The sequence below is a fragment of the Saccopteryx bilineata genome, chromosome 10 (assembly GCF_036850765.1).
Source record: "Saccopteryx bilineata isolate mSacBil1 chromosome 10, mSacBil1_pri_phased_curated, whole genome shotgun sequence".
In the NCBI taxonomy this organism is placed as follows: Eukaryota; Metazoa; Chordata; class Mammalia; order Chiroptera; family Emballonuridae; genus Saccopteryx; species Saccopteryx bilineata.
In genome coordinates this window covers 7,818,594-7,840,649 of record NC_089499.1, presented here as the reverse complement: position 1 = coordinate 7,840,649, position 22,056 = coordinate 7,818,594, and the positions used below count along the sequence as shown (strand labels likewise).

At 60.8% G+C, this 22,056-nt stretch overlaps 2 protein-coding genes and 1 non-coding gene across 5 annotated transcripts in view; 1 reads left to right on the top strand and 2 right to left on the bottom strand.

The window, feature by feature from the left end:
- Positions 1-11,087, top strand: part of PTPN23 (protein tyrosine phosphatase non-receptor type 23) — a 36,266-nt gene extending 25,179 nt beyond the window's left edge. The window contains exons 3-25 of one of the 2 annotated variants that reach the window (XM_066244652.1): positions 2,311-2,438; positions 2,622-2,698; positions 3,395-3,444; positions 3,603-3,734; positions 4,002-4,082; positions 4,176-4,307; positions 4,393-4,440; positions 4,834-4,890; positions 5,015-5,073; positions 5,253-5,332; positions 5,438-5,552; positions 5,643-5,708; positions 6,083-6,228; positions 6,491-6,802; positions 6,885-7,039; positions 7,123-7,274; positions 7,364-7,543; positions 7,649-9,383; positions 9,457-9,641; positions 9,721-9,825; positions 9,901-10,039; positions 10,112-10,225; positions 10,349-11,087. In XM_066244652.1, coding sequence (XP_066100749.1) covers positions 2,311-2,438; positions 2,622-2,698; positions 3,395-3,444; positions 3,603-3,734; positions 4,002-4,082; positions 4,176-4,307; positions 4,393-4,440; positions 4,834-4,890; positions 5,015-5,073; positions 5,253-5,332; positions 5,438-5,552; positions 5,643-5,708; positions 6,083-6,228; positions 6,491-6,802; positions 6,885-7,039; positions 7,123-7,274; positions 7,364-7,543; positions 7,649-9,383; positions 9,457-9,641; positions 9,721-9,825; positions 9,901-10,039; positions 10,112-10,225; positions 10,349-10,828 — 4,728 coding nt within the window. In that variant the 3' untranslated portion in view covers positions 10,829-11,087. Of the gene's footprint in view, positions 1-2,277; positions 2,439-2,621; positions 2,699-3,394; positions 3,445-3,602; positions 3,735-4,001; positions 4,083-4,175; positions 4,308-4,392; positions 4,441-4,833; positions 4,891-5,014; positions 5,074-5,252; positions 5,333-5,437; positions 5,553-5,642; positions 5,709-6,082; positions 6,229-6,490; positions 6,803-6,884; positions 7,040-7,122; positions 7,275-7,363; positions 7,544-7,648; positions 9,384-9,456; positions 9,642-9,720; positions 9,826-9,900; positions 10,040-10,111; positions 10,226-10,348 lie in introns of both variants that reach the window. The other variant, XM_066244653.1, reaches the window with a different exon arrangement.
- A 284-nt stretch (positions 11,088-11,371) lies between these two features.
- The window catches only part of SCAP (SREBF chaperone), a 51,201-nt gene continuing 40,516 nt past the window's right edge, over positions 11,372-22,056 (bottom strand). The window contains exons 9-24 of one of the 2 annotated variants that reach the window (XM_066244560.1): positions 20,009-20,121; positions 18,531-18,625; positions 17,476-17,574; positions 17,160-17,378; positions 16,122-16,498; positions 15,577-15,765; positions 15,270-15,471; positions 15,076-15,191; positions 14,936-15,000; positions 14,487-14,791; positions 14,244-14,329; positions 12,609-12,691; positions 12,358-12,515; positions 12,130-12,210; positions 11,808-12,014; positions 11,372-11,730 (exon numbers count right to left, since the gene is read on the bottom strand). In XM_066244560.1, the coding sequence (XP_066100657.1) occupies positions 11,485-11,730; positions 11,808-12,014; positions 12,130-12,210; positions 12,358-12,515; positions 12,609-12,691; positions 14,244-14,329; positions 14,487-14,791; positions 14,936-15,000; positions 15,076-15,191; positions 15,270-15,471; positions 15,577-15,765; positions 16,122-16,498; positions 17,160-17,378; positions 17,476-17,574; positions 18,531-18,625; positions 20,009-20,121 (2,641 nt within the window). In that variant the 3' untranslated portion in view covers positions 11,372-11,484. Of the gene's footprint in view, positions 11,731-11,807; positions 12,015-12,129; positions 12,211-12,357; positions 12,516-12,608; positions 12,692-14,243; positions 14,330-14,486; positions 15,001-15,075; positions 15,192-15,269; positions 15,472-15,576; positions 15,766-16,121; positions 16,499-17,159; positions 17,379-17,475; positions 17,575-18,530; positions 18,626-20,008; positions 20,122-22,056 lie in introns of both variants that reach the window. The other variant, XM_066244559.1, reaches the window with a different exon arrangement.
- LOC136314797 (U6 spliceosomal RNA) lies at positions 21,438-21,541 on the bottom strand. The gene has a single exon (XR_010727379.1). It is a non-coding gene; the product is annotated as a U6 spliceosomal RNA (small nuclear RNA).

The following is a 22,056-nucleotide window of genomic DNA, read 5'->3' as shown; positions in this document are numbered from 1 at the left end:
CCCTAAGAGCAGTCTGGACCATGCCTGACCAGGTGGTGGCGCAGTGGATAGAGCGTCGGACTGGGATGCGGAAGGACCCAGGTTCGAGACCCAGAGGTCTCCAGCTTGAGCGCGGGCTCATCTGGCTTGAGCAAAGAGCTCACCAGCTTGGACCCAGGGTCGCTGGCTCCAGCAGGGGGTTACTTGGTCTGCTGACGGCCCGCGGTCAAGGCACATGTGAGAGAGCAATCAATGAACAAATAAGAAGTCACAACACGCAACGAGAAACTGATGATTGATGCTTCTCATCTCTCTCCGTTCCTGTCTGTCTGTCCCTGTCTATCTCTGCCTCTGTAAAAAAAAAAAAAAAAAAAAAAAAAGGCAGTCTGGACCAGAGGCTCAGCAGTCTCTAGTGCAGTGCCCTGGGGAGTTCTGAGCGCAAAGTCTAGCTCTTGGCTGGGTCCCTGGGCGCTGAGGTCCTCAGCCACAGCTGTGGTGAGGAAATGCACAGTGCATCTGTCCTGTCCCAGCTGTGAGCACCTGCTCTTCTGTTTGAGCAGCGGGGTCACTTGCTTTATTGTTTTGTTTTATTCCCCCAAAATGGGTAAATAGCTTTATTGCTTATATAAAAACTTAAAATGTTCATTATAGAGAGTACATAAATAATATAAAGAATTGAATATATCTGTGTGTATAGAAAAGGATAAATTACTTAAACCCTGTTGTCTGGGGATAATCACTTAACATTTTGGTATATATCCTTATAGTTTTCTTTTTTTTTTTTTTTAATGATTTTTAAAAATTTTATTTATTCATTTTAGAGAGGAGAGAGACAGAGAGAGAGAGAGAGAGAGGAGAGAGAGGAGAGAGAGACAGGGGGGAGGAGCTGGAAGCATCAACTCCCATATGTGCCTTGACCAGGCAAGCCCAGGGTTTCGAACCGGCGACCTCAGCATTTCCAGGTCAACGCTTTATCCACTGCGCCACCACAGGTCAGGCAGTTTTTTCTTTTTTAGAGAGAGACAAACAGGAAGGGAGAGAGATGAGAAGCATCAACTCGTAGTTGTGTCACGTTAGTGGTTCACTGATTGCTTCTGATACATGCCTTGACTGTGGGGCTCAAGCTGAGCCAGTGACCATGGGATCATGTCGATGATCCCACGTTCAAACTGGCGATCTTGGGGCTTTTAACCTGAGACCTCAGTGTCCCAGGTCAATGCTTTATCCACTGTGCCACCACTGGTCAGGCTAACCTTATAGATTTTTATCTTTGTATATATGTACATTGTCTTTATGATATTACATAAATGAAGTCATACCATTCATCTGTTACATACTTTTTTCTCCTACAATAAATATGTCGTAGACATCTTAACAATCACTAGAGATCTTTGTCTTTGTCTTCAGTTTTTGTGGCTGAAGAGCATTTCTTCTGTGGGTAGCCTTAACATAATTTATTTAAAAACTTTTTTTCATCTACCCAAATAGCTGTTTTTTATTTTTCCTTATTTTAACTTTTATTTTTCTATTAGCGTGTACAGTTTGTATTTTGTGTAGTGTCAAGTATACAGCATAGGCGTTAGACAACTGTATGCTTTGCAAGGTGTTCCCTACCCCAGTATTTCCAGTACCTGTCTGACCCCATACATGTTATTAACAATATTATTGACTGTAATTTTTCTATGCTGAGCTTTACATCCTCATGACTGTTGTTGTTGTTGTTGTTTTTTTCCTGAAGCTGGAAACGGGGAGAGACAGACAGACTCCCGCATGCTCCCGACCGGGATCCACCCGGCATGCCCACCACGGGGCGACGCTCTGCCCCTCCGGGGCATCGCTCTGTTGCAACCACAGCCACTCTAGCGCCAGGGGCAGAGGCCAAGGAGCCATCCCCAGCGCCCAGGCCATCTTTGCTCCAATGGAGCCTCGGTTGCGGGAGGGGAAGAGAGAGACAGAGAGGAAGGAGAGGGGGAGGGGTGGAGAAGCAGATGGGCGCCTCTCCTGTGTGCCCTGGCCGGGAATCGAACCCGAGACTTCTGCACACCAGGCCGACGCTCTACCACTGAGCCAACCGGCCAGGGCCCAAAAATATTTTTAATTCTAATGCATATTGTATATTGCATTGCAGAAAGATAGGGCTGATTCTGTCTACCAGCCCTGTCCAGTGGATGGTTTGTTGAATGACCACAGATGTGGCAGTGAGCTTTCTTTGGGTCCTGAGGTGTGCAGTGTCCCCATTTGGATGCGCGTATCCTAGGTGTTTGTGGGTAGACAGACCTGTCTGTCTTCTACCCCAAGTGATGGCCGCCTGCTTCTTCCATCCACACCCAGAGTGCTGTCCGGGTCCCACGTGACTTTGAGGGCTGCAGTGTCCTCCGCAAGTACCTGGGCCAGCTCCACTACCTGCAGAGTCGGGTCCCCATGGGCTCAGGCCAGGAAGCTGCTGTTCCGGTCACCTGGTGAGAGCTAGCTTGGAGGGTACCGGGGATGCCCCTCTTCGTCCCCTGTCCTCACCGAGCAGGGTGGGAGCAGCCTGGGGCCATCTCCCAGGGCCTCCCTCCGGTCAGCCCCACACAACCGTCAGCTGGCCTCGGGGCCCTGGGCCGCTCCTTCCTCAAGCTGATGGCGTGGCCTGTCTGCAGGACTGAGATCTTCTCAGGCAAGGCGGTGGCCCACGAGGACATCCAGTACGAGCAGGCCTGCATCCTCTACAACCTCGGTGAGCTGCTTAAATCCTTCCCGGTGGCCCTGCCTCCCAGCCCTGTGGTGCTGGATTTCAGCTCCGCAGCAGGCCGCAAAGGCGTGGCTGATGGAGGGCAGACACTGATTCTGACCCCTCCACTGCCTTCTCCCTGCCAGTGCCTCCTCTGGGTCCCGGAGAGCCACGCCGGTGGGGAGGGCTCTGCTGGGGCTGGCTGCCACACGGCGTGCCGCTGTGGGCTCCCACTGGAAGGGACGGTCAGAATGGCCTCTCTCCTTGATGGGATAGTCCTGACCCCCTTTTGACTTGATGCTGCTTCAGGCAGAAAGAAAACAAGATTGGCCACCACTGGCCTTGCTGTCAACCTTGATGACTTAGCTCCAGCCTGGCTCAAAGGACAGCTAGGGGAGCCCTAGAGTCCTGTGTAGACATCACTGACTCTTCAAGACTGGATTTCTAGGCTGGGGTCTCTGGACAGAGCCCCTCCTTCCTCCCCCTGCACCCCTGCTTGGTGTAGAGCAGGAGACTGAGGGGCATGGCCAGACTTCTGACTTAACTTGTTTGCCCCAGCTTTGGTGTCCGTGGACCACTGCCCCAGTTCTCAGACCCCTGTTTTCCTGGCCACGGGTTTCAGCACTCCCCCTCTGCCTTACCATTGACACGGGGGTGAAGAGCCCCTAGACCAGCCTGACACCGTACCCTCTGCCTCCCCAGGTGCGCTGCACTCCATGCTCGGGGCCATGGACAAGCGGGTGTCTGAAGAGGTGAGGAGGGAAGGGGCAGTGGGCGGGTCATTGGACATAACCAGGGAGGGCTGCTGAGAATTCTCAAACTCCAGAGGTAGACCGAATCCTGCCCTTGGGCATGGATACAGCAGCTGTCGGGCACTGGCCCTGGCCACCTTTCCTCTCTTCCCTCCCAGGGCATGAAGGTTTCCTGTACTCACTTCCAGTGTGCAGCAGGTGCCTTCGCCTACCTGCGTGAGCACTTCCCTCACGCCTACAGCGTTGACATGAGCCGCCAGATCCTCACTCTCAACGTCAACCTCATGCTGGTGAGGTGCCCCTGTTGGAACTGAGTTGAATCCAGGGGAGGGGACAATTAGGGCTGGACTCTAGACCAGGTCCTGTCAGGTGGCAGTGCAGGACAAGCAGGGGCCTTGGCTTTGATCTGAGAGCTTCAGGTGGCTCAGGAATAGGCCCGGGCCTCTTGGAGTGGGGAGGCTGGAGGAGAGAGGATGTGAAGAGGGCATCTCTGGGGTCCGCCCGCTGGGAAGGGAAAGACCTCGGTGTATGAGGGGGTGTACCCAAACTTGTCCCAGGGCCAGGCTCAGGAGTGCCTTCTGGAGAAGTCAATGTTGGACAACAGGAAGAGCTTTCTGGTGGCCCGTATCAGCGCACAGGTAGGGACGGGGGTAGAGGGTGGCCCTCAAGGGACTGAGAGCAGTCCTTTGGTTTACTGCTGATGCCCCACTGACAACCCATCCCGGCCCCAGGTGGTGGATTACTACAAAGAGGCCTGCCGGGCTTTGGAGAACCCTGACACCGCCTCCCTGCTGGGCCGGATCCAGAAGGACTGGAAGAAGCTGGTCCAGATGAAGATCTACTACTTTGCGGCTGTGGCTCATGTGAGGGCACGTGGCCACTGGCTCTGGGCTGGGCTGAGTAGCCACAGCCTGAGAAATAAGTGGTGTCCTCTCTTCTTCTCCCCAGCTGCACATGGGGAAGCAGGCTGAGGAGCAGCAGAAGTTCGGGGAGCAGGTGAGTGAGTGAGTGGTGGTGAGGCTCGGGGCTGGTTCCAGCTGTTAGCAAGATGCCAATGGGGTCCCTTCCTTACAGAACAGGGGAGGTGGGCTTCTCTCTGCCTCTCACGCCCACATCCCTGGACAGCCCCCTGCTGCAGGCCTCATCCCCGGGGACTGAGGAGGCATGGCAGACTCCTTGGGGGGCTGGCTGGTGGGAGGTGTAAGCTGTGGGGAGAGCACAGTGTGATGCTAATCTCTGTGCTCTTGGCTTGGCTGGCACCCGGCTGCCTCCTCAGCTTCTTGCCTTTAATGGGTCATCTGAGGGCCAGACAGAGCTCAGCAGGGCGGCAGGAAGAGGAGAGTTCAAGCAGGGAAGGACCAACCAGGTTTTGTCCACTGTTCCCCACAGGTCGCATACTTCCAGAGTGCCCTGGACAAGCTCAATGAAGCCATCAAGTTGGCCAAGGTAAAGCTGGGGAGGGGCTTGCTGCCCCTCAGAGCCCTGAGAGTGCAGGGAGCAAGCCTGGAGGGCTGGGGGAGTCCTGCACTGGCCCGAATTGATGCCGAGCCCCTGCGGCCCTCCCCTGCAGGGCCAGCCTGACACTGTGCAGGACGCACTTCGCTTTGCTATGGATGTCATCGGAGGAAAGTGAGTCTGGGGTGGGGGCAGGGCCTGGTTCCCCATGAGGAAAGTCTCGGCCCTCTGCTTGCATTCTTGGGAGGAAGCCCCTAGTGCCAGCCAACAGTGGCCCACGTGGGGACGTCAGCTCCTGGATCCCTGCTGATTGTCCAAGACTCCTCCTCACTTTCCCTTCTCTGGACCCCCAGGTACAATTCTGCCAAGAAGGACAATGACTTTATCTACCATGAGGCTGTCCCAGCACTGGACACCCTTCAGCCAGTAAAAGGTCTGAAGCTGAGGGGAGGCTGAGGATCAGGGCGGCGCGGAGCAGGGATAGGGCAGGCGGACGAGGTGTGTATGGGCCTGGTCTCGACAACTGTCTCCCTCCTAGGCGCCCCCTTGGTGAAGCCTTTGCCAGTGAACCCCACAGACCCAGCTGTCACAGGCCCTGACATCTTCACCAAACTGGTACCTATGGCTGCCCACGAGGCCTCGTCACTGTACAGGTGGGTAGGAGGGGCTGGCCCTGTTCTCTGCCCTTATGGGATTGGGACATCTCAAGACACGGGCTTCAAACTGCTCTGTCACTTCTGCAGTGAGGAGAAAGCCAAGCTGCTTCGAGAGATGATGGCCAAGATTGAGGACAAGAATGAGGTCCTAGAGTGAGTGTGGGTGTGGGTGGTATGGGGGTCACATACCAGACCTCGGTGGGTCCTAGTGCCACCTGCAACAAGGATAGTGGTAGCGAAATGTGCCCAGTGCTGCCGTCCCCACTCAGGGTCTTGTGTGCTAGATTTATAAGGTGAGAGTCATGGGTCTTGTGAGGGGATGTCCCTTCTGTACCAGTGTTTTCAGCAGTTTCCTGAGCATGTTCTGGGGGCCAGGCCAGACCAAAGGGTGGAGGTCAGGTGTTGTTTTGCTCTCTGCTAGGACCTCAGACCTATTCTGAGTGGTGGGGGGCTCACTAGTGTACTCCTTTTACATGTGAGGTCTTGGGTCAGCACCCAGCACCCACCCGGTCCTGGTGCCCCCACAGCCAGTTCATGGATTCAATGCAGCTGGATCCCGAGTCAGTGGACAACCTCGACATGTACAACCACATCCCGCCTCAGCTCATGGAGAAGTGTGCGGCCCTCAGTGTCCGGCCTGACACTGTCAGGAACCTCGTCCAGTCTATGCAAGGTGAGGCGGGAGGGGGCGGGCGGGTGCAGGGTGGGGGTGTGCATGTTGTCTGCTGCGGCCTCTGTGTCCCTTCTTCACCCAGGATGGCGGAGGCACCTGGTCCAGTATCTCTGGCACAAATACCCTCCCTCATGCTGCACCGTGTCTGCGTAGCTCAGAGCCCCGGGCTGCACACAAGCCCTTGACTGAGGGGCGGGCCAGGGTGGGTGTCTGGTCTGCCTGCTTCAGAAGCTGTTCCCTCTTTCCCCATCCACACCCGCAGTGCTGTCCGGTGTGTTCACGGACGTGGAGTCCTCTCTGAAGGACATCAGGTACCTGCTGGAGGAGGATGAGCTGCTAGACCAGAAGTTGCAGGAGGCACTGGGCCAGACAGGGGCCAGCTTGGCAGTCTCCAAGGCCGAACTGGCAGAGGTGAGGCGAGAATGGGCCAAGTATACGGAGGTCCACGAAAAGGCCTCCTTCACCAACAGTGAGCTGCACCGTGCCATGAACCTGCACGTTGGCAACCTGCGCCTGCTCAGCGGGCCCCTGGACCAGGTCCGGGCAGCCCTGCCCACGCCAGCCCTCAGTCCAGGTGAGCATGCCCAGCCAGTGCCCGGGGGCTGAGACGGCTGGGGCTTCTCCGGCCTCACTGCGCGCTGCCCATTGCCGCCCAGAGGACAGGGCGGTGCTGCAGAACCTGAAGCGCATCCTGGCCAAGGTGCAGGAGATGCGGGACCAGCGCGTGTCCTTGGAGCAGCAGCTGCGGGAGCTCATCCAGAAGGATGACATCACCGCCTCGCTGGTGACCACGGACCACTCGGAGCTGAAGGTGGGTGGGGGCGCCCTGACTCGGGGCCCCGCGCTGTGGTTTCAAAACCCTGAGTGTCTGTCCTCCGCCCCCAACTCCCTCAGAAGCTCTTTGAGGAGCAGCTGAAGAAGTACGACCAGCTGAGGGTGTACCTGGAGCAGAACCTGGCCGCCCAGGACAACGTCCTCCGGGCGCTGACGGATGCCAACGTGCAGTATGCGGCGGTGCGGCGGGTGCTCGGCGAAGTGGACCAGAAGTCAGTGCCCACTCCTGTGCTCTGGCCCCAACGCCTGCCCCGAGTTCGGCTCCGCCTGTTCACCAGCTGCCGGCCCTTCTGCTCACTAGGTGGAACTCCACGCTGCAGACCCTGGTGGCCTCCTATGAAGCCTACGAGGACCTGATGAAGAAGTCCCAGGAGGGCAAGGACTTCTATGCAGACCTGGAGAGCAAGGTAGCTGCTCTCCTGGAACGAGCGCAGTCCGCCTGCCAGGCCCGCGAGGCCGCTCGTCAGCAGCTCCTGGACAGGTGGGCGTGGCCTGGGATGGTGGGCTTGGCCCTGGGACAGTGGGCAGCTGCCCTCCAGACAGGCTGGGCTGATGGGCTGGCTCCGCCTCTTCTATTGTCCCCCAGGGAGCTGAAGAAGAAGCCACCCCCAAGGCCCACAGCCCCCAAGCCACTGCTGCCCCGCCGAGAGGAGGGGGAGGCAGGGGAGACCGGAGATGCTCCGGAGGAGCTGCACAGCCTGCCCCCCACTGCCTTCCTGGGGACTGCTGCGGCGCTCCATTTCGCTCCGGGCCCCTTCCCTAGCTCCACGGGCCTGGGACCCCACTATCATTCGGGCCGCCTGCCCCCTGGCAGCTATTCAGCCTCCACACAGGGGATGCAGCCGAGGATCCCCCAGGCCCCAGGGCCCCCTGCAATGGCCATGGCACCTGGACCTGCTGTGTACCCAGCCCCTGCCTACACTCCAGAGCTGGGCCTCGTGCCCCGATCTTCCCCCCAGCACAGTGTGGGGAGCAGTCCCTATGGGGGGGCAGGGCCACACCCCCCAGTTGCCGGTCTGCCCTCGGCCCCACCTCCCCAGTTCTCGGGCCCCGAGTTGGTTGTGGGGGTTCGGCCAGCCACCACCACAGTCGATAGTATCCAGGCTCCCATCCCGAGCCACGCGGCACCCCGGCCGCACCACGCCCCTGTGCCTCCCCAGCCCTGTTTCCCAGCACCCTGCCCTCAGCCACTGCCCATGCCCTACGCCTACCCTCTGGGGCCCAAGCAGCCCCTCCCGGCAGCCCCAGCCCAGCCCCACTTTCCTTCTGGGATCCCCGCAGGGTTCCTGGCCCCCAGGATGGGGCCCCAGCCACACCCCCCACAAGCGGCTTTTGGGGCCCCGCCCCCTCAGCAGCCTCTTCCGCTTCAGCATCCCCATCTTTTCCCAGCCCAGGCTGCAGGACTCGTGCCCCCCCAGCCCCCCTACCCCTTTGCTCCTCAGTCTGCTGTCCTGGGGCAGCCGCCACCACCCCTGCACACCCAACTCTACCCAGGCCCCTCTCAGGACGCCCTGCCCCCTCCTGTGGGGGCTCTGCCTTTCTCCAGCCCGGGGCCCCCTCAGCCTCCCCATTCCACCCTGGCATATGGTCCCGCCCCTCCCCCCAGGCCTCTGGGCCCCCCAGCAGCCCCCCTCTCCATTCAAGGCTCCGCACCTCCTGGCCAGTCCACCCCCAGTCCCCATCTGGTGCCTTCACCTGCCCCATCACCAGGGCCCGGCCCTGTACCTGCCAGGCCCCCTGGGGCAGAGCCACCGCCCTGCCTACGCCGAGGCGCTGCGGCCGCAGATCTGCTCTCGTCCAGCCCCGAGAGCCAGCATGGCGGCACTCAGCCTCCCGGGGGTGGGCAGCCCTTGCTGCAGCCCACTAAGGTGGACGCTGCCGAGGGCCGGCGGCCTCAGGCCCTGCGGCTGATAGAGCAGGACCCCTACGAGCACCCGGAAAGGCTGCAGCAGTTGCGACAGGATTTAGAGGCCTTTCGGGGCCAACTGGGCGACGCGGGAGCTCTGGACGCTGTTTGGCGGGAGCTGCAAGAGGCGCAGGAACACGACGCTCGCAGCCGCTCCATCGCCATTGCCCGCTGCTACTCCCTGAAGAACCGGCACCAGGACATCATGCCCTACGACAGCAACCGAGTGGTGCTGCGCTCGGGCAAGGACGACTACATCAATGCTAGCCGCGTGGAAGGGCTCTCGCCGTACTGCCCGCCCTTGGTGGCCACCCAGGCCCCTCTGCCTGGCACAGCTGCAGACTTCTGGCTCATGGTGCACGAGCAGAAAGTGTCGGTCATTGTCATGCTGGTGTCTGAGACTGAGATGGAGAAGGTGAGGGAGCGCTCGGGCGGGGGCTTAGGACAGGTCCTGGAAAAGCAGCTGTAACCCTCTTTTTGTCCCTCAGCAAAAGGTAGCGCGCTATTTCCCCACTGAGAGAGGCCAGCCCATGGTGCACGGTGCCCTGAGCCTGGCACTGAGCAGTGTCCGCACTACGGAGACCCACGTGGAGCGGGTGCTGAGCCTGCAGTTCCGTGACCAGAGTCTTAAGCGTTCGCTCGTGCACCTCCACTTCCCAACCTGGCCTGAGCTGTGCGTCTGCTGCCCTGGCCGGCGGGGGCATGTGGGGGGGGGAGCCCCTGGGCAGGTGTGACTCCAATCCACCCCACAGAGGCCTGCCGGACAGCCCTGGGGACCTGCTGCGCTTCATCCAGGAGGTGCACGCGCATTACCTGCACCAGCGACCTTTGCACACGCCCATCATTGTCCACTGCAGGTAGGGGGTGGGCCGAGCAGCTGCCAAGGGTTGGGGGGGGGGGTGTTCTCGGCCTCACTTCCCTTCTTGCTACAGCTCCGGGGTGGGCCGCACGGGAGCCTTTGCCCTGCTCTACGCAGCTGTGCAGGAGGTGGAGGCGGGGAGCGGGCTCCCTGAGCTTGCTCGGCTGGTGAGGCGCATGCGGCAGCAGAGGAAACACATGCTGCAGGAGAAGGTACATCCGGGCCGGGAGAGGCGCCTGCCTGGGGTGGGCTGCTCCTGCTGACCCCGTCACGTGCCTTTGCAGCTGCAGCTCAAGTTCTGCCACGAGGCAGTGGTGAGACACGTGGAGCAGGTCCTGCAGCGCCATGGCGTGCCCCCGCCCTGCAAACCTGTGGCTGGTACTTGTACCAGCCAGAAGGTAAGGAAGGAAAGGGCTGCTGAGATAGTCAAAGCCTTGTGGACTCATTCACCCTTTCCTGTCTGGCTGCTGGGATAGCCAGAGCTTTGTGGACCCCTTCTTCACCCGCTTCTGTCTTTTCAGAATAACCTTCCGCAGGACTCCCAGGACCTGGTCCTTGGTGGGGACGTTCCCATCAGCTCCATCCAGGCCACTATTGCCAAGCTCAGCGTACGGCCTCCTGGGGGCTTGGACTCCCCGGCTACCTGCCTGCCAGGCCCTGGAGAGCCCCCAGGCTTGCTGCCAGCCAGCCTCCCGGAGCCCCCCCAGCCCCCATCCTCCTCTCCGCCCCTCCTCTCTTCACCTCTGCCAGAGGCCCCGCAGCCCGAGCAGCAGCAGCCAGTTTCCGAGATCCCCAGCCCAGGGCCCCCGTCGTCCTCCTTAGAGCTGCTGGCCTCTCTCACCCCGGAGGCCTTCTCCCTGGACAGCTCCTTGCGGGGAAAGCAGCGGATGAGCAAGCAGAGTTTCCTGCAGGCCCACAATGGGCAGGGGCTGCATGCTGCCCGGGCCACCGATGACCCCCTCAGTCTTCTGGATCCACTGTGGACGCTCAACAAAACCTGAACAGGCTCACCAGCTCGGTCCTTAACACTACGTCATCTCACCTGTCTGCCTGTGTCCAGCAGGCCCTGTTGAGGTGGGCCCGAACCCTCCCATTCCTGCTGCCTTTAGCCCTACCTGGCCCGGCCCGCACCCCTGTGGGGTGGAGATGTACTGCAGGCTTTGGGTCAGGTTCTGTTCCTCTGGGACCTGACATCTTTTCAGCTCTTTGCTGTTAAAGTAATAAACCAACCTGTTCTGTGGCCAGTGTCTGCCCCTTGCTGCCTCCGAGAGGGAGACTGAGCCCTAGTGCCGCCACTGGAAACCTGGCACCCTCAGTGAGCTTGCATAGGTGGGAGGGTGGCGTTGGGGCCATCCTCGGCTTCCACACCTCTGAAGTGGTTGAGAAGGCCTCCCCCCACCCCGTCATCATCCCCATACACTTCCTGTCTGGCTCCTTCCTAGGGCAGCTGAGCTGGGAAGGGCTTAGGGAGTGCTGGAGGCTCAGGCACAGGAAAGAGCTCCTGTGAGGAAGACGCAAGTGGCTCACGAGGCCCCCGGCAGGTGTGGTTTTTAAAAAAGTTTAATATTACAGTCCTGAAGCAGGACAGTTCAGAAGCAGCTTCTGGAAGACTCAGCCACTCCCCAGTCTAGGTCCAGAACATGGGCGGCCCTGGCCCTCAGTCCAGCTTCTCCAGCACGGAGGGCACGTACACCAGGCTGAGCTCGCTGCCGAAGTTGCAGACGATGGCAGCATTATCCAGCACCAGGATCTGGCGGGCGGGCTGGGCCTCACTGTTCTTACCCAGGTAGACTGTCTGTAACAGGTCCCCATAGTTTAGGTCCCAAAAGGAGACACAGCCTTGACCACCGGTCACCAGCAGGTTGTCTGAGATGACACCCAAGCTTGCACCACAGCCCAGATCCTAGAGGCAAGGACACGATAGGATCAGTGTCAAGTCCTCCCCAGAAACAGGGAGCACGCTGGCCCCACCCTGCCTACCTGCTGGATGGAGTTGAGCATGACACCTGTGCTGCGGTCCCAGATGTTGATGCGGTCGTCCAGGCCACTGCTGATGACGCAGGAGGTGGTGCAGGTGAGGGAGGTGACATCCCCACAGTGAGCGGACATGTGACTGACCCGGCTGCCGGTCAGCACGTCCCACAAACAGATGGCTCCATCCTGTCCTCCACTGGCCAACACCATGGTCTAGAGGAACCAGCCCAGGGAGCCAGGTCAGTGACAGAAACCTTGGCCCTGTGCGCGGGGGCCCTCGCTCCACCTCCCAGGAGTCAGAAACAAGGGCCACCCATGGACCCCTCACCTGGTCAATGTACACAGTCGTGATGGCCCCTGAATGGCCCTGCAGGGTGAAGAGGCAGCCCGAGTCCTCCAGACGGAACACCTGGGGCAGGGATGTGTATCAGCTCCAGAGTGCAGCCACGGGGCCAGGAAGTCCCTTCCCCAGGACACCTCCGGCCTCTGCCCGACCCCCAGGCCCCATCCCCTGTGCTAGGTCACTGCAGTGCCCAGAGACAAAGCCAGCTCTCACCCGCAGCGTGTGGTCTTGGCTCCCAGTCACGAGGCGCCCAGCAGCAGCCTTCAGGGCTGTGATAGGTTTCTGGTGTGCGCAGGGCACTGTGTGGGTCAGGCGACAGGCCACCGTGTCACTGCTGCTGTACATGGGGGCTGTGGGAGAGCTGCCCTGCCCTGAGGACAACAACTAAGTGAGGGCGTCTGAGAAGACACCTTGCAGACAGACCCCGTTCTCCACCCACTAGACACAGGCCCAGAGCCTCTGACCTCGGAACTGCAGGGGGCTGAAGGCAGCGTGGCTTTCTAAGGAGAAGAAATCCAGGGAACCATTGAGCCGGGCAGCCACGATTCTGAAAGAAAGCACGGCCAGGGGGCTCATCCTCAGAGCCCCCAGCCTTGGGACCAAGCCCACAGGCTTGGCCAGGCTCAGTGAGACCCCGGCCAGGAGGGAAGCACAGGTCACTCTTACCCTCTGCCCGTTTATTCATCTTTGAGATAGGGACACTAGTCCCCACCCCATAAGGGTGGGCCCGTTAAAAACCAGCATGTGGAGGGCTCCCACAGCCTGGAGATAAGAGAGGCTTCTTCTGCCTGACCTGTGGTGGTGCAGTGGATAAAGCATTGACCTGGAAATGCTGAGGTCGCCGGTTCGAAACCCTGGGCTTGCCTGGTCAAGGCACATATGGGAGTTGATGCTTCCAGCTCCTCCCCACCTTCTCTCTCTCTCTCCTCTCTCTCTCTCTCTCCCTGTCTCTCTCCCTTTCTCTCTCCTAAAATGAATTTAAAAAATTAAAAGAAAAAAGAGGCTTCTGAGGAGGGAAGCAGGACTGGAAGTGGAGGGCTGTTTGGGAGCTGCAGCAGGTGCTGCTGTCTTGAAATCAGCTTTGAACAAGCACCACCCACTCCATTTGCTTTTTCCACAAGGAAATAGGATTTTCTTCACTGCCCAGGTGTTCACAGGCACAAGTTAACAAGCAGAGATGGGAGTATTTTCCCACTGGCCCCAAAGCCTAGAAGCGAGTAGAGTTCAAAACCATACTCCAGCAAAAGGCAATGTTTCTAACCTCTGCCCACGAACGAGGGCCCACGGCCAGGGGAGACATGGTACGGGGGGGGAGGGGGAGAGGGAGAGAGACCAGTCACCAGGAACTTTAAAGGTTGGGCTCATGTGTGTGGGTTTTCTCTAAATCGAAAAACAAGCAACAGGGAAGCATTTCCAAGAGTGGGAGTGTCCCAATGAACTTGGCCAAGCTGGAGGGTGGCATGTTGGCCAAGGCTTGTGAGAGACACCTGTGACGGCAGGAGTGACAGCTGCAGGAATGAGAGCTCAAGGCCAGAGGTACCTCTCCTACCCCAAGAAAACAAAAGGCTCCAGCTTAGATAGTGCCGATGGTCAGGGGCCCCGGAAGGAAGAGCCAGCCCGGAATGGGCAAGTGAAGCATTCAGAAGGATGTACCTGGGCTCCCAGAGTGGCAGACCCCCCCGCCCCCCAGCCAGGGAGTGTGCAGGTGGAACCCAGGACCACCACAGCCAAGAGCGTGCTGAGGAGGGAGCTGAGAGCAGGCATTAACAGTCAAGTTTTAAGAAGGTTCTCCTGCAAATGCACCTTTCTATAACAGAAAACAGCCAAGGAACTCAAAGGTCAACACCAAGAGCCTTCTGAGAGGCCTCTCCAGAGGGGTAAGGAAGGAGACCGTGGACGGGGAGCTTACCAGGTGTCAGGCTTGGGCCTAGGTGCTCGCACCCACTTACCGCCCTCCCATCAAGGGGGACCAGCAGCCGGGACACCAAGAAGGGCAGTCCAGCCACACACAGCAGTGAGGGGAGCTGGGACTCAAACCTCTGTGGCCAGGCCAGGAAGGGCTGGGATGGCGGGCACTGAGCCAGGCGCCTGGCACTCACCTTCTGTCCAGGAAGACGAGGGCGGTGATTCCCGAGGACACCTCCTCACTGCTGCAGCGCAGTGTTCCCTCAATGGCGTCCCACACCTGCAAGCCCAGGGCCATGAGCACCTGCGGCTGGACAGGCCCTGGCCCCCGCCCACCCCCAGCCAGCCACTGCTCCGGCCCCCCGCCGCCCCCGGCCCCCGCCCACCCCCAGCCGGCCACTGCTCCGACCCCCCCGCCGCCCCCGGCCCCTGCCCACCTCCAGCCGGCCACTGCTCCGGCCCACCACAATGAGGCTGCCCTGCAGCTCCAGGCTCCAGATGGAGCCGTTGGCACTGGGGGCCCAGGCGAGGGTTGGCGAGCTCTTCTCAGAACAGCCACCCTCGTCCTCCAGAGTCTGAGGCAGCATAGGCCCTGGGGACGGTGGGCGCAGGGCTGGCGAGTGGACTGGAGCAAGCCCCTCCTGCTGGTACACTCGCTGCACCAGGCGGCTGAAGTCGTAGCCCGGGTTGTCCCGAGAGCGGCCACAGCCCACCCGGTGCCTGGGCTCGGGCTGAGCAGGCTCTGAGAGCCGTGGCCGAACAGAGAAGTTGGTGTCAATCAGGCAGGTGAGGTCTGGCTGGTCCCCGAAGAGGGAAGGAGACGGAAGGCCCCGGGGACAGTGCCGCAGCGGAGGGCTGTCCCCAGGCTCCTCCAGGCCACTCTTACCGCTGTCCGACAGCCGCTCCCAGCTCTCCTGAGCCTCACACACGCTGCTACTGTCACGGCGCTGCCTGCGGGCAAGAGGGGGGTAAGGACAGCAGGGACAGCAGGGCATGGGGTGGGGCCTGATGGGGGCAGACACCTACCTGGGGCGCGGGATGCGCGTGAGGCAGTCCCCAGTCTGCGCGTCCCACACACACACGTGGCCCGCCAGGCAGCAGCTCACCAGCAGCATGCCGTCACTGGCCAGACACTCGATGTCCTGTGGGGCAGCACGGCCGTGGGCACGGGCACAGATAGGCATGGCCTGGCCCAGGCCCAGGCGTACCCCCACACTCACCATGAGGTGCCCACGCAGCACCAAGGGCACAATCTCTGTCTCGGGTGGCGCGTAGCCGTAGTCATCACAGGGCAGGTCTCCACGCCGCCGCCGACCAGCCCCGCCGCCTGGCTGCCCATAGTTGCGCGGGCAGAGCACGCGATAGAGACAGAGCAGCAGCAGCACGAGGACAATGCCCGCTGCCAGGCCCAGTGCCGCCACCCTGCGCCCAGAGGGACGCCGTCAGGCACGCCTCGCCCACCCCACTGTCAGGCAAGCCTCACCCACCCCACAGTCAGGCACGCCTCGCCCACCCCTAGGGCCTTACTTGTACAGGGTGATGTCTCTGTGGGCCGGCGCCCCTCCTGGCCCCTTGTGGCCAGCCTCCCAGAGCCCAGCAGTCCCAGGCTGCGGCGGGGGCCAGGCACTGCGGCTGTCTTGAGGGTGCCGCCCCTCCAGAGCCTCCCTGGGGTTCAGGCGGAGGGTGACTGGGATGACAGGCAGCAGACTGATGTATCTGGGGCCGAGCAGTGAGCAACCTCAGTCAGCCAGGAGGCCTCAAAAGGGTCCCTCCTGCCAACATCCCCCCTACTCCCCACACTCCCCACACGACTCAGCTCAATCTACCAAACTCCCAAGACCGCCCTGAGAGCAGGTCCCTGCTGCTGGGGGCATGGGAGACCCTCCCAAGCCCAGTCTGGCAGCTCAGCCTTCCATCAGACACCAGCGCCCAGGCAGCCGACACTGTGGTGCGGGCTAGGCAACGATCCAAACCAGTCCTTTCCTGCCCCAGGGCGAACAGGGATGTTTGGGGACAGTGAGCTGCTGTCCCCAAACGGGAGGGGAAGTGGCGACTGGTATGTCCCACCTTACCTCTTGGCCAGTGTGATGTTGTAGTAGCTGAAGAGTGTTGGCCAGTGACGGAAGGACAATTTCCTCCATAGTTCCTCATCCTCAGGCCCCCAGGTGACCTCTGGGACAGGGCTGTCATGTACACCCTCTACCGGACCCCGAGACTCGGGCCTCTGCCCAGGCAATGTATGATTCTCGGGTAGCTTAGGGGCATCCGGTGAGAAGATAGAGAAGGCAGGGTCCGGGTGGCTGGCAGGCAGCACGCCCCCAGGCACAGGCATGGGAGTCAGGGCACCCTCGCCCAGTGGGCTCTGTTCCGTCACCTGGGCAGCAAGGTAGGTGCGCAGCCCTGCTGGGTCTGTGTACATCAGGATGCCAATCCAGACAACGGTGCCAGCCTGCAGTGGGGCGTCGGGTGCTCAGCAGGAGTATGGGGCAGCCCCAACCCCCTGCTGGCTTGGCTCTCGGGCATGGGGGGAGAGGACGACGCCCCGATTGTCCATCCCTCTGCCTCCCCAAGTCCTCCCACTACCACCTGGAGCCAGCTGCCATGGGAGGGACCTAGTTCCCTTTCCATGGTCAGGGTCTGGGTTTCCAGGCAATGGAAACGCATCCTCAGGTCTGATACAGACCTCCCCACCCCTAGCCCCCATCTCAGGGGGGACCACAAAGCTGCTGCCATTCCCATGGCAAGAGGGACCAGCTTCCTGCCCTGCTCCGGAGACACCCACAGATCCTGGTCGCCCCCTTGCTTTGACTCCTTGGGCAAGGCCCTGTCCGCCAGCAGCCAGCCTGCTCCTCCGCTGCCCCAGCCCAGCATTTCCTGATGCCCGCATAGCGCTAGCGGCCAATGAACCTCGACTCAGGCAACAGTGCTGGTTCCATGCCCGAGCACCCTGGGTCACTCTGGGGAGATGACGACCCCACTCATTTCCGGGGACAGGAGAAGCCACCAGGGTCTGAGCGGAAGGAAGCCACCCATCCCCCTCTAAGGCAAAACGCAAACTTCAAGAGGGACTTGCAGGCTGGCTCTCGGGTGAGGGCAGGGGTGGGAGGTACCATGATGAGACGCTGCGCCAGGCGGGTCCGGGCCAGGAAGTAGACGACGCGCAGCCGCTTGGGGAGCCGCAGGTTCCGGAAGGAGGACGGCTGCAGCGTGATGGTGTGCGGGGTGGACGGCCGCACAGCCAGCTGCCGCTCAAAGCGCGCTGGACGCCCCACTGGCTTAGTGGGGGGCAGGCAGGCTTCAGGGGGCAGCCGCTTGTTCAGGTCCGCCAGCTGTTCAGGCACAGGGGTCAGGGCCTGAGGCTGTGGCCTGGGGTGAGCACAGCCAGGGCCGAGGAGGAGGGTGGGGTGGGGCTCTGTCCACTCCTACCTCCATCCGGCGGATGTCAATGGACAGGACGGTGGTGAAAAACAGCATCTGAAGGAAGAAGTCAGACACCAGGCCCACGACGGCAAAGAGACAGAACTCCTGGAATCAGAACAGAAGCAGGGGAGCCGTCACCTCTGCCCAGCGGCACCTTAGGAAGCTGTTTTCTGCCCGCAGGTGCCTCAGCATCTGCGGGCAGGGCTCAGCAAAGAGGTGTCTTTCTGATTCTGGGCGTGGCCAAAGGACAGTGCTGGCGGCTCCCTCCCTTTCCACCAGGGGGCAGCAGAGACCTCTGGAATCTTGACCCAGATGAGGCTGAAGAGTGGGTGCTCTCCCTGAACCTTCTGATCCCTCTAGAGAGGAGAGTCTGATCCACTGGAAAGCTCTGAGCTCCACCAGCCTGCACCAGGCAAGCCCTTCTGCACTGAGCCCCCCATCCTGCTCATGGGCCGTGACCAGCACCTACCCAGAGCCAGGTCTGACCCCTACCAGGGCTCTCAAAAAGGTTCCTGGCCAACGGAGGGAGAGAGAGGCCAAAGGGACTTACGGTGACTCGGCCCTAAGAAGGAACAAGCTCTGTCCCAAGATGGCCACTCTGGGCAATGGAGGGTGGACCTCCTATAGGGGTGGAGGGTGTGTGTCTAGAGGCTGCAGCTGGGGGTCAGGGAAGATGGGAGGGGAGAGTGTCATCATGTCCAGGTCCTCCCCAGGGCTGGCCGCCTCTTCCCTCGGGTGGAATTCTAGCCAGCCGCCAGCCTCTGCCCTGCACACTGAGCCCTCCTGCCCCGTGGCTGAATGGTGGAGAGTAAGAAGACGGTCAAAAGCAGAGCCTGCAGGCTAGGCACTCAGTCCCGCTGCCCCACCAGAGCTTCCTGTGCTCTGCACCGACTCGTCAGGAGCACTGCGCATGCTAAGCACCATCCTGGCGGCTAGCAGGGCCCGTCTCATAGGTGAGGTTCCTGCACTGAGAGGGGTGCACCCTGCACCTGGCTGCTCAGCTGGGGAGCCCCGCAGAGGCCCCACACTCAGCCAAAGAGTGGCCCCAGGGCCTTCCTCACCTGGATGGCGGGCACGAGGGTAAAGTAGCCAATGAGGATGATGCCGAGCTCTGTGGCCATGTTCTTCATGATAGACCAGCTCTCACAGCTGAGGCCTGCAGGGGCAACAGAGCCATGGGGCCAGCGCCTGACCTCTGCTTCCCGTCTCCCACCACCTTATCGTCCTCAGAGGACAAAGACATGGGACAGGCACCCAGCCTTCCGCTGCAGCCGTTCCCCGCAAGGGCCACACCCTCAGGGCTCTGCTGCTGCCTGGGCTCCAAGGGGCGGCCATCACTGAACAGCTGCGGCAGGAGGGGACGCCTGGGGTGCTGGCTGAGCAAACCAACCGCCACCCATGCCGACGCATCCACCTCCACATGGTGCTCCTGTCCGGTCCGCACGGGCACGGTGTGTGTGTGCCTGCCTGCCATGCGGCAGAATGGCTCAAGGGACGGAAGACCTAGCTCTGTTCCTCCTCAGGGCCTCCCCACGGCGGGCCCCGCTACCCATGGTCACAGTGTGAGGCTCTGGGCTCCTCCCGGGTAAGGGCCACTTCCCTGAACCTCCTTGGAACTCCACATTCAGAGCAGGGCCCGGCCGCCCACGGCTGCCCACAGGCCTGCAGACTGAACAGCCTGCCCCAGCCCTGTCCCCATGGACAGGCGGGAAGAGGAGGACAAGCATGCGAGCTCAAGGCCTAGAACCCAGTTCCCCAGCTTCTGCCACTGAGATGACGGGTTTCCTGGCAGCTGTGCAGACAGCAGCTCTGAAGTAACCAGCCCCAGGCCTATTGCGCTGGAGTGACAGGAAGAGAAGTCACCAGCCCGGGCAGGAGCCACCACTCCAGAGCCCCACAGCAGAGTCTGGTTTGCCTTCCTAATGACCCATGAGCCAGGACCAAGTCCAGTCTGGTGATGCCACGTCCCTCAGGGCACGTGCTAACAAGCCGTTAGGATCTGGTGGCCCACCCAGTATTATACTGGAGCCCGAGCAAGGATGTGCCTGGGCTCCACTTTCTCAGCAGAGGGGGCGCACACAGCCTCCAACCCGGAGCATCCCCCCACACCGTGGCATTACCGCCCCCCCCCGCGGCATCACCCCCAGTCCCGAGCACCCCCCCGCGGCATCACCCCCCAGTCCCGAGCACCCCCCCCGCGGCATCACCCCCAGTCCCGAGCACCCCCCCCGCGGCATCACCCCCAGTCCCGAGCACCCCCCCCGCGGCATCACCCCCAGTCCCGAGCACCCCCCCCGCGGCATCACCCCCAGTCCCGAGCACCCCCCCCGCGGCATCACCCCCAGTCCCGAGCACCCCCCCCGCGGCATCACCCCCAGTCCCGAGCACCCCCCCCCGCGGCATCACCCCCAGTCCCGAGCACCCCCCCCCCGCGGCATCACCCCCAGTCCCGAGCACCCCCCCCCGCGGCATCACCCCCAGTCCCGAGCACCCCCCCCACGGCATTACCCCCAGTCCCGAGCACCCCCCATGTCGGTACCTTGGGCAATGCGCAGCTTCACTTCGAGGTCCACGGGCGTGGAGACCACGGACTTGGTGAGCACCAGCACATTCTCCAGCCCGATCACCACCACAAGGTACGGGAAAATCTCGCTGGGAACGGGGAGGTTGAAGACAGTGCTGAGGAGGCCCCCAGCACAGCCAGCTCTCAACAGACCCTGGCCCCGGGAAGCCAGAGGGGCTGTGGGGTTTGCAGCCCATAGTGGGGGCTGCGAGGGACCCCTACAAGCACAGGGCAGAACCCTCACCCTCCCACAGCTGCCCCCAACAGGGCCCTGGCTACAGCGCTCGGTCTGCAGGCCCCCACCCCACACCCAGCATGGCGGAAGGAGCGCTGCCCTGTCCTCCCACACGGGCTCCCCGGCCGGGGAGACAGGGTCCGCCCCACAGCAGCACCCCAGACCCAGCCACAAAGACTGGATCAGGGGGTGAGAACAGCCAAAAGCAGGGGTCGGGAACGTACACGGGTCATTGTATGGCTCTCACGAAATTACATTTTAAAATATGTGGCGTTCATGGCTCTCTCAGCCAAAAAGGTTCCCGACCCCTGGCCTAAAGCATGCTCAGCTAGGAGCAGCGGTGCTGAGCGGTTCCTGAGAGAACCGCCGGCTCTCCGAGACCACAGGCTCACGTTGCTAGTGCAGGACCACGAGAGGAGGCTGCCCCAAGGGCAGAGCCGGGGCGACCTCCCCAGGACCTCTGCTGTGGGGCCGGGGAAGTGAGGGCTCTGCAGAGGCCACAGCGGACAACTACGGAGGAGGGGTGTTGAGCACCAGCAGGCTCAAGAAAGGAGGCAGGTGTTCTAAGAGCAGGGAGAGGGACAGAACACATACAATTGCTGTTTCTGCAACAGCCTGACAAACCAAGGTAGGGACAGGCCATTGGTTAGTACAAACAGGTGGGCAGGGCCAAGGAGACTGAAGCCTGAAAACAACCCAGGGAAGGGCCCCCAGCCCCAGATTCAAAGAGAAATGGCAAGGGAAAGCAGTTATCAATGGAAAGGTGACAACTTATAGAGGGTGCCTATCCTTTTTTATTTTTTTAAGTGAGAGGAAGGGAGATCGTGAGGCAGACTCCCACATGCACCCTGACCAGCATCTGCCTAGCAATCCCATCTAGGGCCAATGCCTGAGTACTGAGCTATTTTTAGCGCCTGAGGCTGACACGCTTGGACCAACCAAGCTATCAGTGCCAGGGCCATGCTCGAACCAACTGAGCCACTGGCTGCAGGAGGGGGAGAGGGAGAGAAGGGGAAATGGAGGGGGAAAGAAGCAGATGGTTGGTTCTGTGTGCCCTGACCAGGGATTGAACCTGGAATATCCACACACCAGCTGAAACGCTATCCACTCAGCCACCAGCCAGGGCCAACTGGTACCTTTATTTATTTTATTTTTTTTCTTTTTCTTTTTTAAAATATGGAACACTTCACGAATTTGTGTGTCATCCTTGCACAGGGGCCATGCTAATCTCTGTATTGTTCCAATTTTAGTATATGTGCTGCCGAAGCGAGCACCCAACCGGTACCTTTAAAAAAGCTTACTCTAGCCTGATTATCGATAGTGCAGTGGACAGAATGTCCACCTATGACACTGAGTTCCCAGGTTTGAAACCCCAAGGCGCTGGCTTAAGCACGAGCCCATCCAGCTTCAGTGTGGGATGACTGGCTTGAACCCCCCCAGTCAAGGCACGTATGAGAAGGAATCAATGAACTAAAGTGACACACTACAAGTTGATGTTTCTCATCTTTCCCCATCTGTCTCTCTCTTGCTAAAAAAATTAAAAGCTCTCGGCCCTGGCCGGTTGGCTCAGCGATAGAGCGTCGGCCTGGCGTGCGGGGGACCCGGGTTCGATTCCAGGCCAGGGCACATAGGAGAAGCGCCCATTTGCTTCTCCACCCCCCCTCCTTCCTCTCTGTCTCTCTCTTCCCTTCCCGCAGCCAAGGCTCCATTAGAGCAAAGATGGCCTGGGCGCTGGGGATAGCTCCTTGGCCGCTGCCCCAGGCGCTAGAGTGGCTCTGGTCTCGGCAGA